This window comes from Paroedura picta, chromosome 8, assembly GCF_049243985.1.
Source record: "Paroedura picta isolate Pp20150507F chromosome 8, Ppicta_v3.0, whole genome shotgun sequence".
Taxonomy (NCBI): Eukaryota; Metazoa; Chordata; class Lepidosauria; order Squamata; family Gekkonidae; genus Paroedura; species Paroedura picta.
In genome coordinates this window covers 73,969,034-73,986,176 of record NC_135376.1, presented here as the reverse complement: position 1 = coordinate 73,986,176, position 17,143 = coordinate 73,969,034, and the positions used below count along the sequence as shown (strand labels likewise).

General features: G+C 40.4%; 2 protein-coding genes across 10 annotated transcripts in view; both read left to right on the top strand.

Annotated features, from left to right (window-relative positions):
• Nucleotides 1-11,186, top strand: part of PCDH15 (protocadherin related 15) — an 886,705-nt gene extending 875,519 nt beyond the window's left edge. For 8 of the 9 annotated variants that reach the window (XM_077350402.1, XM_077350403.1, XM_077350405.1 and 5 more), the window contains 5 exons: nucleotides 1,698-1,719; nucleotides 3,172-3,210; nucleotides 4,066-4,139; nucleotides 5,326-5,455; nucleotides 10,374-11,186. In XM_077350402.1, the coding sequence (XP_077206517.1) occupies nucleotides 1,698-1,719; nucleotides 3,172-3,210; nucleotides 4,066-4,139; nucleotides 5,326-5,455; nucleotides 10,374-10,925 (817 nt within the window). In that variant the 3' untranslated portion in view covers nucleotides 10,926-11,186. The remainder of the gene's footprint in view (nucleotides 1-1,697; nucleotides 1,720-3,171; nucleotides 3,211-4,065; nucleotides 4,140-5,325; nucleotides 5,456-10,373) is intronic. The other variant, XM_077350407.1, reaches the window with a different exon arrangement.
• Nucleotides 5,462-10,364, top strand: LOC143843788 (uncharacterized). The gene has a single exon (XM_077350411.1). The coding sequence runs from the start codon at nucleotides 6,724-6,726 to the stop codon at nucleotides 7,672-7,674; it is 951 nt and encodes a 316-aa protein (XP_077206526.1). The 5' UTR covers nucleotides 5,462-6,723; the 3' UTR covers nucleotides 7,675-10,364.
• Nucleotides 11,187-17,143: the final 5,957 nt, after the last annotated feature.

Genomic DNA, 17,143 nt, shown 5'->3' with positions numbered 1-17,143 from the left:
AGATCCAGTCTCCAATCTGGAGCCAGTGCAGTTGGGAGACCACTGATTGGATGTGCACTCTCCATAAGGTCCCAGTTAAGACCCAAGCCACTACATTTTGGACCAATTGGAGTTTTTGGAGCAGTCTCCAGGGTAACCCTGGGCAGAGTGAGTTACAAAAATCTAGCCTGGAGGTGACTGTTGCATGGACCTCTGTAGCTAAGTTGGATGCTGATAGATATGGTGCCAGTTGTCATGTTTTGTGAAAGTGATAGAATGCCCAGCATGCGACATTTGTGATCTGGGCCTCCATGGAAAAGGAGGCATCCAAACACCCAGATGCCTGACAGTCTCTGAGACTGTTAATTGGAACCCATCAAAGGCCAGAAGTAGCACTATCTCACCTGGGACTTTTTGACCCAGCCAGAAGATCTTTGTCTTGATTGGATTCAGCCTCTGCTGACTCTGCTGGAACCATCCCACCACAGCCTCCAGACCTCTGGCCAGAGAATCTGGAGGTGTCAACAGATGGTCATCCATCAGCAGATATAAATGGATGTCATCAGCATATAGAAGACACTCAAGACTCAAACTCTGGACCAACTGCGCAAGTAAGCCCAAGAACTTTGGAATGTCCTTTTTTATGTATTAAAAAAAAAAACTTCGGGGGAATGTGAAACAACTGTTCATAGGGAAAGAATGTGTGACATACATATTCTGTCCCCCCCCCCAGGGAATAATCTTTGAAACATGTTCATATGTTATAAGTGTGAATTAGTAGAATCTTACAGTCAAAACCTTACAAGGTGAAATAATGAGAATCTGTTTATATACAAGTTGCATGCAGACTTCAAATTGCTGCAAATATTTTAGCAGGGAAAGTTACTCTCCACTGAGCTGTGGTGGCAGCCACAGATCATCTTAACATAGGTCCACTCATATCCACAGACCTGTCCCACAGCTCCCACATCTGCACTAAAACAATTCCATTTTCATTGCAGCTTTTTGTAATGTAACAAAATATAATATCTCTTGAAGGTTCTCTGATTTTCTTAAATGACTTTTTTTGGGAAGAGCGTGACAGATAATCCCATGCCCAGATGGAAATGCCACATGAACTGCACTGAATCCCACCGGAGGAGGGAGTAGATGGGGAATTAATGTGCTGAAGGAGCTGTGGCTTAGGATGTGAATAGTTACCCTGTGCCAGATGATATACATATTCACAATACTCGTGCACTAGTTTCCCAAGTCAGAATCTGTCATGAAGAGATATTAATAGCCTATTCACACATGGTTGCCATAACAACCATTCTTTCAGTGTTGATTATTGTTTTCAATGGAGGCACTCAAGAGCCAACCACACATTAAAGCTTTTTAATCCCCCTTTATACCCCTCATCCATCCTAAGTGAGATGGAGATTAAACAATAGAATTTGGATATCTTCTGTGCTGTGAAACATAGTGGGCTAAAAGTGCCCTCAGGAGCTTGTAGCTTCTGGCTGAGGAAGCAAAGAGAGGGGGAAGTCTTCCCACAAATTTGTAAAACATTCCCATTCTTCATAACAATTTATTGGTATGTGCCATAGTACCTTTTACTTTTAAGTTATACCATGAAGTATTCTGCCTTCTGTTGAGACACTAGGGCTGGTGGAGATAGATAGATATTTATAACTTGAATAATTGTATTAATGTTTCCCCCCCCCCCTGAATTTCAGGCGAGGCTACGCACAGCAAGAGGTAAGCAAAGCAAAGTTCATTTTCTGGCAGCAAGTTCTAATTTGTGAGACTTCTCTTTAGAATAGCTTTTGTAATATTGTCTTGTTGATCAGGCAGATGGATAAAAGTTCTTGTTGACTATAAAACTAACCTGTATTATCAATGAAACTGGAGACCAGGGCTGGATCCAACAGGTATCCTCCGAACTTTCTAGTTCATTAATCTGTTTTACTGGCTGTTAGGGGGAAGTCTTTTTCTACTTGTATCATGGAATATGTATTTATCAATTAGTATACTTTCTGAGTATCCAGCTTGCTGGGGGGTAAATGGTAATGACTGGGGAAGGCACTGGCAAACCACCCCGTATTGAGTCTGCCATGAAAACGCTGGAGGGCATCACCCCAAGGGTCAGACATGACCCGGTGCTTGCACAGGGGATACCTTTACCTTTACATTTATACTTTCTGGGCACACTGCATTTTCAAAAATAACTGTCATGTAAATGTAATCTAGGCTGAGCATTTTAGGAGAGAAAATTTTTGGTGACCACAAGAGCCGTCGCAATGGACACGGTTTCCCACACACATCCCTTTTCCAGCAGGGAGAAAGCTCCTTAAACGTTATCTCAGTTGGTGGCTATTTTCCTTTCTTGTGTGATGGCTGGCCACACTGAGCTCAGATTGCCAGAACTGTACCATGAGATAGATTTTGTACTCGGGTCAGATCCTTGGTCACAGCAGCAGCTAATGGCACATTTGTATATGAAATTACTCTTTCCTCATCAAATTACGTAACAATATTCTAATCCTCCCCCAGTCAGCCCTGACACATATTTTGAAAGGGAAAGCTATAGTCTGTACTCATGGCACCTTTTAACAGTGACATAGTTTCTGAGTGCTTCGTAGCTGAAAATTTGTTCAGAATGAATTCAAAGGGTCTCATAAGAAACTTTCTGACTATCAATGGAAAGCAACCATCTTCTGCTAGAAAGTCTGGTCCCTACAGACATAGAAGCACTGCATAACACAGATCACAGAACAGGAAACAGGGACCCTTACTTTGGCCTTTGTCTTCAGAGAAGCCAGATGGAAATCTCCACTGCCAGAAACAATTTCTGTCTGCAGAATGGGATTTCTCTGACTGTGCCCACCCGCTGCAGCTCCAAATTCCCCTCCCTGCACATGGGGACACTGGAGACAGCAAGAGAGGAGAGTTGGAGAAGGGAGTCGGCAAAAATTGCCCTCATTTCCATCAGCAGAAAGTTTTCACTGAAACTTAACCACAGCTTCAGTACACAAAGGTGAATTCTGAAGAAGCACTGAAGTAAATTTCATACATTATAGGCCTAAGCAGAAATTCTGTTGTTACATGGTTTAAAGGTTACCTTTTAACCTTTTCATAAGTAAATGACTTGCATTTTTTAAATTAAATCTTCTTCCTAACCTTCTTTCCCTTTTCAATTTTCTTTATCAGCAACAGCAACTGCTAAGGCCTGCTCTCCTCCGACCAGAGGTACCCCCTTTTTTTCCTTGTCACTATTCTAGAACTTTCATAGTAGTCATGTGGAATATGATCGGATACCCGATCTCTTGGCTCTCAGCATCTATCTGGGTTCATCAGTGAAGGAAAGCAGATATATATTTTGTTCTTTTTTAAAAAAAATAAAAACACTGTAGTTATTCACTGTAGTTTAATTGACAATACTGTAGACAGCTTCATGTGCTTAGCACACTGACTCAATTGTGTAATTATTGCATATCTACAGTATGCAATACTGAAATTTCTACAAATTTTAGTCTAGCTTCTAGACTGTCATAGAATCTTTCCAAACTTCATTCTAGTCCAAAATAATATAATTAGTTGCAGTGTCATAAGCCATGCTCAAGGATTGGAATGATAATTACTTACATTCTTTCCGCTCTAATAATCCGTCCATTAAGGAAGGACGGACAATATCCTTGATCACTGGAAAGTTAATTGAAATTTGGCATTGTTTCACCTTTGGGAAAGAAAGACAGGGTTTAGACATCCAGACATACAATAATATCTTCAGGTGGTAGTGAACAAAACTTGTTAGTTCAGCATCACACAAATGAGTATGTATATGAACTGGCTGAATCGTGCATTCACTCAGTATGGTCTACCCTCCCCCTTCCCCAGTGATGCGCTTAATTAATTTTAGCCTCTAAGCTGAGTGTACACACACTTATATCTCATACTTGCTGTCCCTGGCCCAAGTCACACAAGTGTGTGTCAGATAGGTACATACTCAAAGCCTGATTCCTGTGAAAGATATTGCCACAAGCCCATAACTTTTACCTCCCTCCCTAATATTCTGGTGAAATTTCTTTATACTGTGATTTACAGGAGCTCTCTATGGAATCTGGTATAGATCCTGGCCAAGAGTACTATGGACAAGATTACTACAGTTATGAACATGGGTATTATTTTTTCTGTATTTCCTACACACATCTGAGATCTGTATCGTTATAACAGTGGAAATATGTGCAATGTGATGATACACAAACAAGTTCTTGCTGAGAGTTTGGGTATGACTAGTAGCATTTTGGGACTTGATGACACACATAATTTTTTTAAACTTGGTGTGTGGCATGGGGGGTGGGGGGAGATACTTTCCAGGAAACAGGCCAAAGTCTGTTGTGCAGTTCTTATGAAATAAGCTGTTAAATATTGTTGTGAACACCAGAATGTTTATTTGTCACCTCTAGAGGTAATGAAACTTCAAGAGAGATGAAACTCAACCTTTAGATTTAACCCAGCATATTACATTGGTATTGTCTTCTCCTTCAATCTACTAATTGTTCTTTATTTAAATAATTCTGTACATGTAACAAGCACAGAATCTTTAAAAAGTTAGCAGAACAGCATTCTGTAAGTTACAAGAACACAGGAATTTATAATATGCTCTGAGATATCAACAGATGGGAAAATATTGTTGATTTCCTGTTACGTGAGAACTTTTGAAGTCCTATCCCAAATACTTGCATCTTTATATTGACAAAATATTATTCTTATAGACAGCTTATCAAAACATATGCATTAAGTGTACATCCAGATCTTAAGGGTTTGACCAAATTCTTTGTGCCAAGATACTAAAATTATGGTTTGAAATTTAACGGGGCTTTGGCAAAAGACTTTTTAGGATGTTTGTCTGAGCTCCTCTTTAGTATTTGCATGTTTGACCCAAGAGGGCAAACAGAATTTCCATAGGCCCATTTCAGGTTGACAAAAGAGCACAGGAGGAGGACAGTTTAAACCCCACCCCCTTCACATACCTGTCCCAATCTCAGTAATTAAAAAAAAACACCTTGAAAGCATATGCACAGGACTTCCAGCATCTCATTGGGTTTAGCTGTTGGAAGAGAATGTGTTGTGGTAAAAAAGAAAAAAAAACAGAAAGAAAACCCATATATCTTGTTGCACCAAGAAGTTGTGTGAAATTAAACCAATTGAAGCACAAATGCATGTAGCAACAAAATTCAGGAAGCATAGAATTTGTAGAATAAGGCCACCATTATACTACTAAAGAAGGCTGTGTGCTTGTCAACACTCTCCATCTACATGCATACAAACATAGAGAATGTCTGTACCTGGCTTTTTTCCCAGGTACGAATTGCCTCAATACGGAAGTCGTCGACGATTGTTGTCTCCTTCTGGGATGTATGATGAATATGGTGAAGTGGTCGTGGAGGGCGATGGTGGTTTCTATTACAGTCCACAAGGCCCAGAAGCTGAGGTAAATTTGTTCTTTCACATTTTTAAAATCCTGTGTTTATCACTATAGTTTGTAATATTATGTTTGTAAAATCAATACTTTGTGTTATAAAATCATTTCAGACACAGCATCTGGATTTTGCCAAATGAAAAGCACCCTCCCCCCAATTAAGCAACAGTAAAAGTATTTTTAATGATATACCCTGTATGTGAAGACAACATTAAACCAAACTGCTGTCTTAAATCTAGGACATGAATCTCGTAATTTCATACCATAGGTGGATGGTATAGAACCGGCGAGCATATATGGACAAAGTTGATGGCTTGCATACGCCGGCAGTAATTTATGCACAGCTGTCATTTGGGTACATCCCATAGCAGTAGCACATCTGCATGAGGTGATGTTGCTATGATAAATACACTCCTGGCAATTCATAGAACTTCAGACATCACATTTGCATGTGAAAAGCAACCTCAGGGAAACAGATTTCGTGTTTTTGTGTGTGGTATTTTTTGTGGCAGCCGCATGTTGTGCATAGCATCACCTCATAAGGAAAAATGGTAATGTTTTTCTTCCTATTCATTTTCAGTTCTGTACCACACTCTAGTGGACAGAGAGATAATTTAAAAGCTGCTTTATTGCACTAAAGGACAATTTATCATTATAACTAGTCCATATCTTAAAAGCAGCCTTTCCTAGGGTATAAACCATCGCAATGACCTGATAAATGTATTATGCTGAAGACCCGGATTAGAATGTCATAAAGATGTTTCCTGCCTTCACTGCAGATGTTATGGAGATGGCTCTTTTGCAAAGGGGAGGCAGGAAATGTAACTGGGCTGTACATAGATCACATGTTGCATTTTGTAACAAGTCTAGTTGATACCTTATGTAGTATTTATACCAATAGCTGCATGGAGTGAGGCTGATAAGTTAGCATTGAATACTTTCAGGGATGTGCGCAGATAGCTGTCTTTTTTCCATCACTTCCTGTGTTGTGAAAAAGGTGATATCAAGATATTTCTTGAATGATTCCAGATAAACCCCACGTCCAAACACCAATTCTTTTTTGCTTCCTGCCTTAAGTATTCCAGGATGTCTTGATTGCATTCCCAGAACTGTACTGAAGTTTCATTTTTTATAATTTGCAGAGAAGGAGACCAGGTCCACTTGTTGCAGGCAGAGGTATAAGTCACAGACCAGTGCCTCGAGTAGCTGTTAGTGCTGTAGGTGAAAGGAGAGCTGTAACAGAAAGACCCGTCCAGGGTAGAAGGAAACTGAAAGCAGTGATGCAGATGAGCCGAGTAGCAGTCAGCACCCACAAACCTGTAGCAGCCATTGAGGTTGCACCTTCTCCTTGGAAGAAAGCAAAGATATTCCCCATGCTGCACAAAGTAAGAACCAAAGATGCAGATTACGACAAGCTGATGGAAGCACGCCAAGCAGAAGGAGAAGACAGCATGGTTATTAAAGGAAGCTATTTTCAGAAATCAGCAGAGGACAAGCCATTGCCCAAAAAGCCCAGCCGCGCTCTGAAACGCCCTAGTGTTTCCAAGAAACCGCGAGACCGTACATCAGAGGAACTGAGCGAATCAGAATCCAAGTCAGGGATTTCTATTAGTGTCACTGCAGAAAGTGAATCTGAAGAGAGTGACTATGGAAAGAAGAGGAAAAGGAGGAGAAAATCGTCTTCCTCCAGCGAGGAGTCATCAGCATCCACAAGCAGCGGATCTGAGTCGGATAAGGACCACTTGAAAGTGACGCTGGACCAAGATGAAACCAATGAGAGTACTGTGGATTCTGATGAAGAAAGCGAAGATTCAGAGTCATCAGGATCCTCTTCAGGCAGCGAATCCGAGGAAGCATCTGATGGCTCAGAAGAGTCTGGTTCTCAGAGCAAAGTGAGCGATACCGAAGAAGACTCCAAGTCAAAGATATCATCAGTGCTAAGTTCCAAGAGCAGTGAAGTTAGCTCTGTGCCATCAGTTCAAGACAAGAGCTCCAAGACCAGTTCCAAGATGCAGTTGTCCACAGCAGGAAGTGAGTCTGCAATACAGGAAGTAGCAGAAGAAGAGGAAGAAGTGACATCCGTTATGGACGAAGAGGAGATAGATGAATCTGAGACATCCTCCACCTTTGGCAAAAGTAGATCAGATCGTGGGACAACAACTGCTACTACTATTACTACTACTACTACTGCATCAGAGTCAGATGTTCCTACTGATTCCACATCTTTTTAGAAAAATGTAAACAAAACAACAGTAGGTGGGCTGTTTGCAGTGAAGTGTGCTCTGGTTTGCTGTGTTCTCTGCATGCCTTTTTTGAGATGTGGGAGGACATTATGGCATTCTGAGCACTGACTGTTAGGGACAACTGGCGACTATTAAATACTTCCATCTGTTACTTAAAAAAAAACCTTTTGGAAAGGAAGAATGATAGATTCATACCTGAATAGCTTGACAAACTTCAGGCATTTGTATAAATGCAGATATGTTAGAACTAGGAAGGAATGCTATGTTCAGATATCGAGCTCTTTCTCCTTTTGCATAGCCAGATGTGAATAATTGAATTTTATTCTTAGAGATATCCCTAGATTTCAGGATCTTTCTACAGAGCTTTTTTCAGTTCTGGTTCACACAATATAATTGCATATGTTTTCTTGAATATTGGGCACTTATAGATTTAAAGCAGGTGTCAGTGGTACTCCAGTGGTAAAAGATTTCATTTGAAGGAGTGTGAGTTGATGTGGGCTTTTTGCCTGTGATGTTTGATCTGTGACGGGGTGCTCATGCATGTACATTCAGATGTACCAGCCATCAGGAATGACATCTGAATGCTGAGTTTTAAATCCAGAAAATATCTATTTCTATACTGCATGGTTTGCTTTTTCTGAAGACATCTGTCCATCCATGCCTTAGAAAGCAAGACTTATACAACTTGGCATCGTAGAACTATTTGCTGAAAATAATTGTGTCTTCATGGCCTTTCCCAACCCATTGCATGTCCCAATTGTGTCTTCACCACAATTCCAAAGCTAAGTGTTTCACATCAAATCTAATTTTTAACCTTACTGTTAATTTTCCTTTAAATTTGCATTCTTAGTGTTCAAATTTAGAAACTCTTGCTTTGTGTAGATATAATTATACTTTCCTATAGTCGTCAGCTATTTTTTTCCCAAATGAGGTATATAGAATTCCATTAATCTAAATGGTGAAGTACTTGTACATGCTGGAGTTTCATGGTGTGCGATATTCTGAGTGCACAATCCTAGATTTATCAGGGTTTTTCATTCAGCACCAGTATTGAAACCTCTGCACTTTCTGCAAAAAATCAAGATTGTTGAGCTCCAAAATACCATTGCTTTTGACATAATGTGCCATGTGAAACAGAAATGCTCTTTATGAGCTGCCATCACAGCACAGTACTTGAAATAATTCTAGATGGATGCAATGTTTTGCAAATATTTACTCTATTGGTACAAATGCAGCCCCAGATCTTGCTATTTAAGGGCCAGTTCATGTCCCTTTGCTTACTGTGTGATACCTTTGATACTTTGGTTGTGTCTTGTGCATCATTTATGCCTTTTTCTTGTATAAATTCAGAGTCTGATAACAGGGGTAAGTATATCAAGCATAAGATATTTGAATTAATTTCTGAAACAACTGAGTCACAAACAGTAAGAGGGGAGGCCAGGAAAAATCATTACCGTTTACTGTCACCCTGTAGCTTTGAATTAGCATCTGCTCTGCCATGGCTTAATGGGACCCAGTTCTCCACCTCTAGAGATTCCCTGCCAAACTCATCCTGCCACCTCCTATTGAGATGCTTTTATGTGGTTACCTTTTCCCGTTCTGTTTCATTTTCTTCACTTACTGAAATTCACCAACATTATGGGAACACTGACTAATATAAAATTGAAACTAAGCACACCTAGAATAATAGAGTTGGAAGGGACTTCCAGGGTCATCTGGTCCCACCTCCTGAAGAATGCAGGAAATTCACAACCGTCTGCCTATCACAGTGACCCCAATTCCATGCCCAGATGATCCCCCCCCAAAAAAAATCAGAACCCCCTGTCCAGTCTGGCCTGGAAGAAATTCATCTCCTGACCCCAAAGTGACAATCAGCATTTCCTTGGGCATGCAAGAAAGGGTCACAAGAGCCAGGCATAGAAACAAACCCATCTGCCCACCCACTTACAATCTGCCTAAGTTCACAGAATCAGCATTTCTGTTAGATGGCTATCTAGCCTCTGATATAAACTTCCAAGGGAGAACCCACCACCTCTTGAGGAAGCCTGCCCCACTGAGGAAACACACCGAAGAACCTATTTGAATATAAAACCATTTTCAGTGTTATGAGAATAATGCCATAGCTTGGAGTTTCTAAATGATTGCAGTTCAGAGGGGGGTCATAACTGCATCTTCCAAAATCCACGTCCTGGTTACCTACTTGGTTCCAGTATGCTGAAGAATAAGGAATCCATGTGGCAAGAAGGGAGGAATATTTACAGAGAATTTAGGTGGTTCTCTGGGCATGCAAGCTATCTGATCCATAAATAAACAATGAGGCTAAATGGATTTAATTTGTGAGCTACCAAAATTACATAATATTGCTGCCCACCAGCTAAAAAGAAACTAGAAGTACTATATTTTAAAAATGCACCATGAAGTACCTACATAATTTCTTTCTCTTTTTGTTGTCTCATATTTCTCTTTTAATTAGCAATTAATTTTAACTATGTTTTAAATGTTTATTTAATTTATATCTTAAGCGTCTGTTTGACTTAGAGTTTATGTCTTGATCCTATCACTACTATTACCTCAAATATCTCCTTTATTTGAGGTAGATAGGACATTCTTGTTTATTATGAGTGTTAATATTGCTATGTCATTCAAGGTCTGAAATCTGAACTTTGATATTTTTTGTTGTCTCATAGTGGGCCAGAAAGAAAAGAATCAAGTTAGTAGTTGATCCAGAGTATGAGACCAGCTCCACAGGGGAGGACAGCGCTCCGGAAAGTCAGAAGAACCGTCTCAGCAACCCCAACATTCAAACCAATATCAATGGCAATATCTACATAGCCCAAAATGGATCAGTTATCAGAACCCGGCGAAGTTGCCTCTCAAACAGTTTAAAGGTCACCTCCCCCGTGAGGCTGGGGAAACATTTCAAGAAACTGGATAAGCTAGCAGTGACACATGAAGAGAATGTCCCATTGAACACATTTTCAACTGGGGTGTCAACGACTGACAAACTAAACACAAGACCATGTAGTGTTTCCTTTGCGTCCTCTGCTATAGACCCTGACAACATAGCAACAAAGTCAGGGGGGAACCGATTGAAAAGCACAGAAGAGCAAGAGTCTGTTGTTGATAACGAGGATATCAAGGAGCCTTTGGAATTACCCAGTGATCACACACAGTCTGATGACGAGGAACTCTGGATGGGTCCTTGGAATAACCTTCACATACCAATGACAAAACTGTGACCTCTCTTTTCCATTTTAATTTTTACTTCCATTTATAATAAAGTACGCTTTTTATCGTCACCGAGGGAAACCACATGGACTTTGTACCGTGCACATAAGTTAATATACTTTGAACGAAATGCTTTAAAAGTAAAACAAAACAAATAACCCAGAGAATTTGCACTCACATTTGTACCAATTGACTGTTCTTCCCAACAACTCTTTTTGACAGATTCAGAATTCACTAAACCGGTATTCATTAAAATGGACTAGTTTTGTTGGCTCTGGAGTTATTGTTTAATAATCCTCAAACCACTACTTAAAATGCACAGAAATTGCTTTTTCAGTGTTTGCCTCAGAAAAAGTAGCATTGAATTTATTGGTTTGCTCATTTGTAAGCGCTGAAACGTTAGGCAGTGCTATTTCAACCCATAGACGTTGACCCAGTTCATTGTCATGGCTTCTGTGCAGTCCCATGTGGGACTGCATGATTGCAGGCCAGCCACCGAGAAGAGCTTCCATAAAGAGGGATTGTTATTCAGGGCCATTTTCACTTTGCACTCTCCACACTTCTTAAATTGAGCCATCCTACCAATTTGTAGATCAAAGACTTCACTGTACTCTGTGAAAAAGCTAATTTTATATTTGAGGTCCCATGAAGCAGCAGCTTAGAAAGTCTCTCCTCATGGCAGCAAGAAGAGAACTGGGGGAATGAGTGCTCAGTCTGCCTCTGTCACACATGACCCGGTTGCACAGGAAAAGGGACCTCTATAGACAGAGGGGAGAGGGAGCTCTCCAGAGCCTAGAAGTTTCTTCAGAAAAGCTTGGAGGCTCTTTTCCATGGCTGGTTTGCAATCATGCCTACACAGAAGGCCACTCAATGAACAATGGTTACAGGTAAGTGCAACACCATTTTATCCTTGCTGATAAAACCTATACAACTTGACATTTTTGATCTAAGTTCTTTTAAGGCTCTGATCCAGCCTGCCACCTATAGTTAAGTAATCCGGTAGCTCCTCTTGCACAAAGCCAATTTATGTCGGGTGGACTCAAGGCTGGTTTTGGCCTTGTTAATGTTTAAGCTTCATTAGAAGACTATACATCATGGTGGGGAGTCACCAACTGCCTTGGAAATCAGTTCAAGTTTTTAAATTGTGCCTTAAGAAACGAGAGTTTATCAAATTTCAAATCTTGTAGGCATCAGTTCTTGCTCTGCCTTCATCTCTAATCTTAAAAGAGCCATCTGTTTCATTCCTAATATTCCCTCCACCGAGTGGCTTAATCAAACATTGTGTTTGAAACATTCATATTAACTTCTTAAGATCCTGAATGTTTATAGCTCATCTTTGTATTCTCTCCAGTTTGTAACCACTTGTAAACACTTTGTTGCTGCTGATCATTCTATTATGAAGGTATGAAACTCCTATAAGGACCAGTACTCCTATAAGGACCATTAAGAGTTTCTAGTGCACTTCTCATGATCCATTTAACTGGATAAGTGACATTCTTCATCACACTTCTGGCTCATAACAATGCCTTGTATTTACTGCCCTTCTAAAAGTGGGGTGATCAGTGCAATTGCCAACTAGCCAGTATTTTATGAGTCTTAACTAATAAAGCTGGTTGTCTACCAAATAACTAGAGTTGGGGGTCTGTAAAGCCAGTAAATTGTAGATCCATCCAGATTCCACTCATGATACACCATAATCTTTCCTCACATGAAAGATTCTTTTAGGTTCTACCTTCAACACCCAACCAAGGAGCTGGTATTTTAAAGCAGACATCCTGAATGGGGCTTGAATTGTAAACTAGTTATGTGTTGGAGAAGTTGGGCGAGGGTAATAATGCATGTCAACTATGCACAGATTAATTCAGTTCACATTTCCATCATGGCAGCCCTGGTTGAATTGTGTGATGTGGCCATTAAGGAGAAAGTTCTTCCTTAGGGTTCAATTGCTTTCACACATGGACAACCTTCTTCATTCCTATATCATACAGCCTTCCTATGAGCTCTGTGGGAGTATCACAGTATGGAATCGAGTCCAGATTAACAAAGTGCTCAAACAGCTCTTCTCCTATTTAATGGCTTCAGACTCCATACATTTGCAGCAGGATGTGCTGCACCATATGCCTGGTGTATGCTTTTTTTTTTTTTAAAAAAAAGAAATCTCCCATTTATAAGGGCTGTTTAGTATACAAAGGGAAGGTGTCAGATCTCACAGCATTATAAATTAGAAATCTCTCCCAAGGATGAGATGCTCAGCTGGGGTAAATCAGCATAATTTTACAGAAGCCAATGGTGCTTTGCAAATTTACAGCTGCTGGGAAGCTTCCATAATGGAATTTTTAAGGCTATAAAACTGGTCTAAGTGAAGCATGAATCAGGCCCCTGGTATCGGCAATATACTCATTATATAATGCAATAACCTCTATGCAGATGCATAGAAGAGAAGATGAAAGAGGATGCAAAATCATTTATATCAGGAGTGTCTGTAATAATTAATCTTGCTTTTTATTTCTGTCATCTTCTCTGCAATTTCCCTTTGCACATCAATTTTGTATGTTTCTTTATATAATAGCCTTGTCAACAGCTTTTATGATTAATCAATTTTTTTAACCTTATGGCAACAGCAGCCAGAGTTAGAAATTGGAATGATGCAGGCATTTGAATGATATCAAATGACACCAAAGGTAATCGGGCAATGAATGTAGAATCCATGGGTTTTCAGCTACAGCTTGCCATGGGGGTTAAAGCCTGCAAGACGGAATCTAGGCCAAAAAGATTCTGCATCAAACTGTGAAGACCAAGGAACTCTGAAAATGAGCTTACTTTATATTTTATAAGGATTTGTTTGGGAGGGAGGGAGGGGAGAATGTTCTGGAGAAAATCAAAGAATTATTTTATTGCATCAACTGATGTCACATGTATTGACCAGGAAAAAAAATTATATGAGATTTTCGCATTTCCCTTACAACTTTATCTTGGTTTTTTGGAGCCCAGTTTTAATGTTCTTACTGATTCAGTGATCCTCTTCTTTGGAGTCTTTATGCATGTGAAACAGCCAAGGCTTCAGTGGCATGTTATCAAGACTAAGGATCTGAACGTGCATTGCTGCAGTTCCTAAGCATTTGAATTTTATATAGGCAAACATGAAGACCATCACTGCAAGTGAGGTGGCCATTTTGTTTTCCCCAAACTGGCTATCCACTGCTCAACAAGCTATGTTGAAGCACATTTTGGCGTACAGATATTCTGGCTGTACCCAATGCCTGGAAACAAAAATTCAGTCAGTTTTGGGCTGTAATACTATATTCATTTTTTCCAGGGCTTAAACTGAGCCTGGACCAGAAAAGTTTAGTTTTAGGATCTGAAGATTTAAGGTGACAAAATTAGCAAAGTGCCTTTAAACGTGAGTACCTTTCTTTCACTATTTTGTAACTTCTACCATACATGAAGAAGAAGATGTAGAGTTGGGTTTTATGTCCCACTTTTCATTACCTGAAGGAGTGGCTTATGTTCACCTTCCCTTCCTCTCCCACAACAGACATCCTGAGAGGTAGTGGGGGCTGTGAGAACTTTGAGAATTGTCACTAGCCTAAGGTCACCCAGTTGACTGCATGTGGAGGAGTGGGAAATCAAACCCGATTCTCCAGGTTGGAGGCCACTACTCTTAACCTCTACACTACCCTGGCTCTTCATTGGGGGGGAGGGGAGGACATACCAGTCTGTCACTATCATAAAATTTCCTCTCCACTCCTGAGAGGAGGGCTTCTAGGTAAGAGAAAATTTATTTCAGGAAATATTGAGCACTAATTTCATTCAGAAGAAATGAAGAACTGCTTAAGTTATAGTTCCCAAGGCATGAATTATGATCTGCTAACTAATGGCTTCCTGATTTTGTAGTCTTAAGCAGCCGAGGTTTTATCATGCAGTTGATGAGTGACCAGGTGGAGTTTGGCGAATGGTTTTTGACATGGTGGATTAAACATGAAAGTTTACATAAATGGTTTCTTTCTTTACAGGGATACAGTTTATTGCCATTCTCTCCCACTCTAGTCATTGCTGGTCTCTTGAACTGTGATGTTTGCTTTCCTCTACATTTTATCCTGTTGTCGCATTCTTGAGTCTTGTATATTCGGATTCTGTTTCATCAACCATCAGTCTCCCTTGGTTTCCATATTCGCCACCAGCTTACAGCTTTGATGTCATGTACTTGTTCTTCTCTCTGCTGTTTACATTCTGTCAATGAATTCCTTTTTCCCATCCATGACATACGGTCACTCTCACTTCATGCTGCCTCTCTTCAGCCTCCAAAATACACTCTTCTCTTTATGGGGGGGGGTGATTTCTCCTAATTTTATTAACCCCCCCATACCACCCATGCTTGTAGTCTGTTTTATAAATTCACATTTATCACTTCATTAATGCAGCATCCAGTAGAAGATTGCACATGTGAATGGACCGTCACAGAATCAACACCATACACTGAACTTCCAAATCATTCTCCCTTCCCCTACATGGAAGATCCTTACTGAGAGCAAGTGTAATGTGGTTGGCACAGAGGTTCTCAACATGGTGCCCATGAGCCCTAGAGTGCCCGCTAGTAACTTTCCTGGTACCTGTCAGGTGTTTTTAGAAAGTGGGTGTGGTCAGGTGGATCTTCTGATTGACCACTGGAGGTTTCATGGTGTTTGCAGTTTCTTTAAAGGTTGCTCTTGGCAGTGGCACACAGATCATCTTTGCAAAATTGAAGGCAAGCTTCATATATGCAAACAAATAAATTATACAATATGTTTATTTAAAAAGGCATTATGTTAGACTGAGCTTCTGCCTGAAATGTTGAAAAGTTATGGTTAGATTCAAGTAGGCAGTCGTGTTGGTCTGGAGCAGAAGAACAAATTTTGAGTCCAATTACAGGTTTTAAGAGCAACAAAGTTTTATTCAAGTTGCAAGATTTTGTGTCTGAGGAAGTGTGCTATGCAGACGAAAGCTTACAGCTTGAATAAAACTTTGTTGGTCTTAAAGGTGTCATTATACTCAAAATGTGTTCCATTACTGGAGTTCAACATGACTTCAGTCCCTAATATCTAGTGGGTGGCTACGCCTCCTGTGATAGCCATCTTTGTGAACTGCTCTGCTGCTTGTGGCAGCCATTTTGTAATTCGACCCACCACTCTGAGTCAGAATTCCAGAGGCATTATTGGACTAGAGATCCTCAGTTTCAAATTCACAGGATGATCTTGGGCCAGTCATTTTCTCTGTGTCCTCTTCAGGGAATTGTTGTGGACATAAAGCAAAGCACGTACGCTGTCCTGAGGTCTTTGGAGGAGAGGCGAGATAAATATCAAATGAAAAGAAACACTCATTCTCCTCAGGAGAACCGGCTCATGGTTTTCATTCCACTTCCAGCCACTGGGTGTACAGTAAGCAAGCTACAGTGTTGCAGATGCATGTGTGGATTGCTCCAAAGGATTTCTACACAGCCTCTAACATGCTTTTGGCACCAATTTACTTTTAAATAGTTTGATGATGATACTTAAATGCATGCTAATGGCTGTGTGATGTTTTTTACCACGGTCATGGTTCAGAGAGCCACAGGACTAACTCTGCCTCTGGGACTTCTGATTTTGTACTCCAAACATGCCCACCATGTCCTCTGTTATACGGGCAGCCTCTTGCCAGGCATCAAGTTTTCTAGTGCAACACAGCTTGGATGGGGTGGTATTCGGGCAGCAAAATGGGTTGTCTGGGCTAATGGGCACACTCAAAGAACTCTCTGGATTGTCACCAATCTTCAGAAGCGATCTTCAGAAAAGGGAGCAAAAGTCCCTACAAGGATCCTCAGTGACATATATAATTAAAATCAAATTGCATTAATTCAACAGGAAGTGAAGAGATAATAGTAAAAGCTATAACAACAAGAACATCAGCTTCAGTACTGGAACATGCTTTTGGGGTGAATGACAGGAAGAACTCACATATTGTTGCAAAGTGATGCTGTTAAAATTGATTAGCAAGATGTCTGGTTTACTGCGGGTTCTGCTAACAGAGAAATAGCTGCTTGTGTCCCAAGGATCAGCTGTTTGACAGCTCTTTAAATGCCTTGATAGACCCTTCCCAGGCAATTGAGAGACAGGGTGGGGGAGAGAGAGAAGAGTGAGAAGAGTGACTCTTTAAATGTCCATCAGACCCTTCCCTACCTGATGTAAGGCTGGAATGGTTACAAGGCATTCCAGTG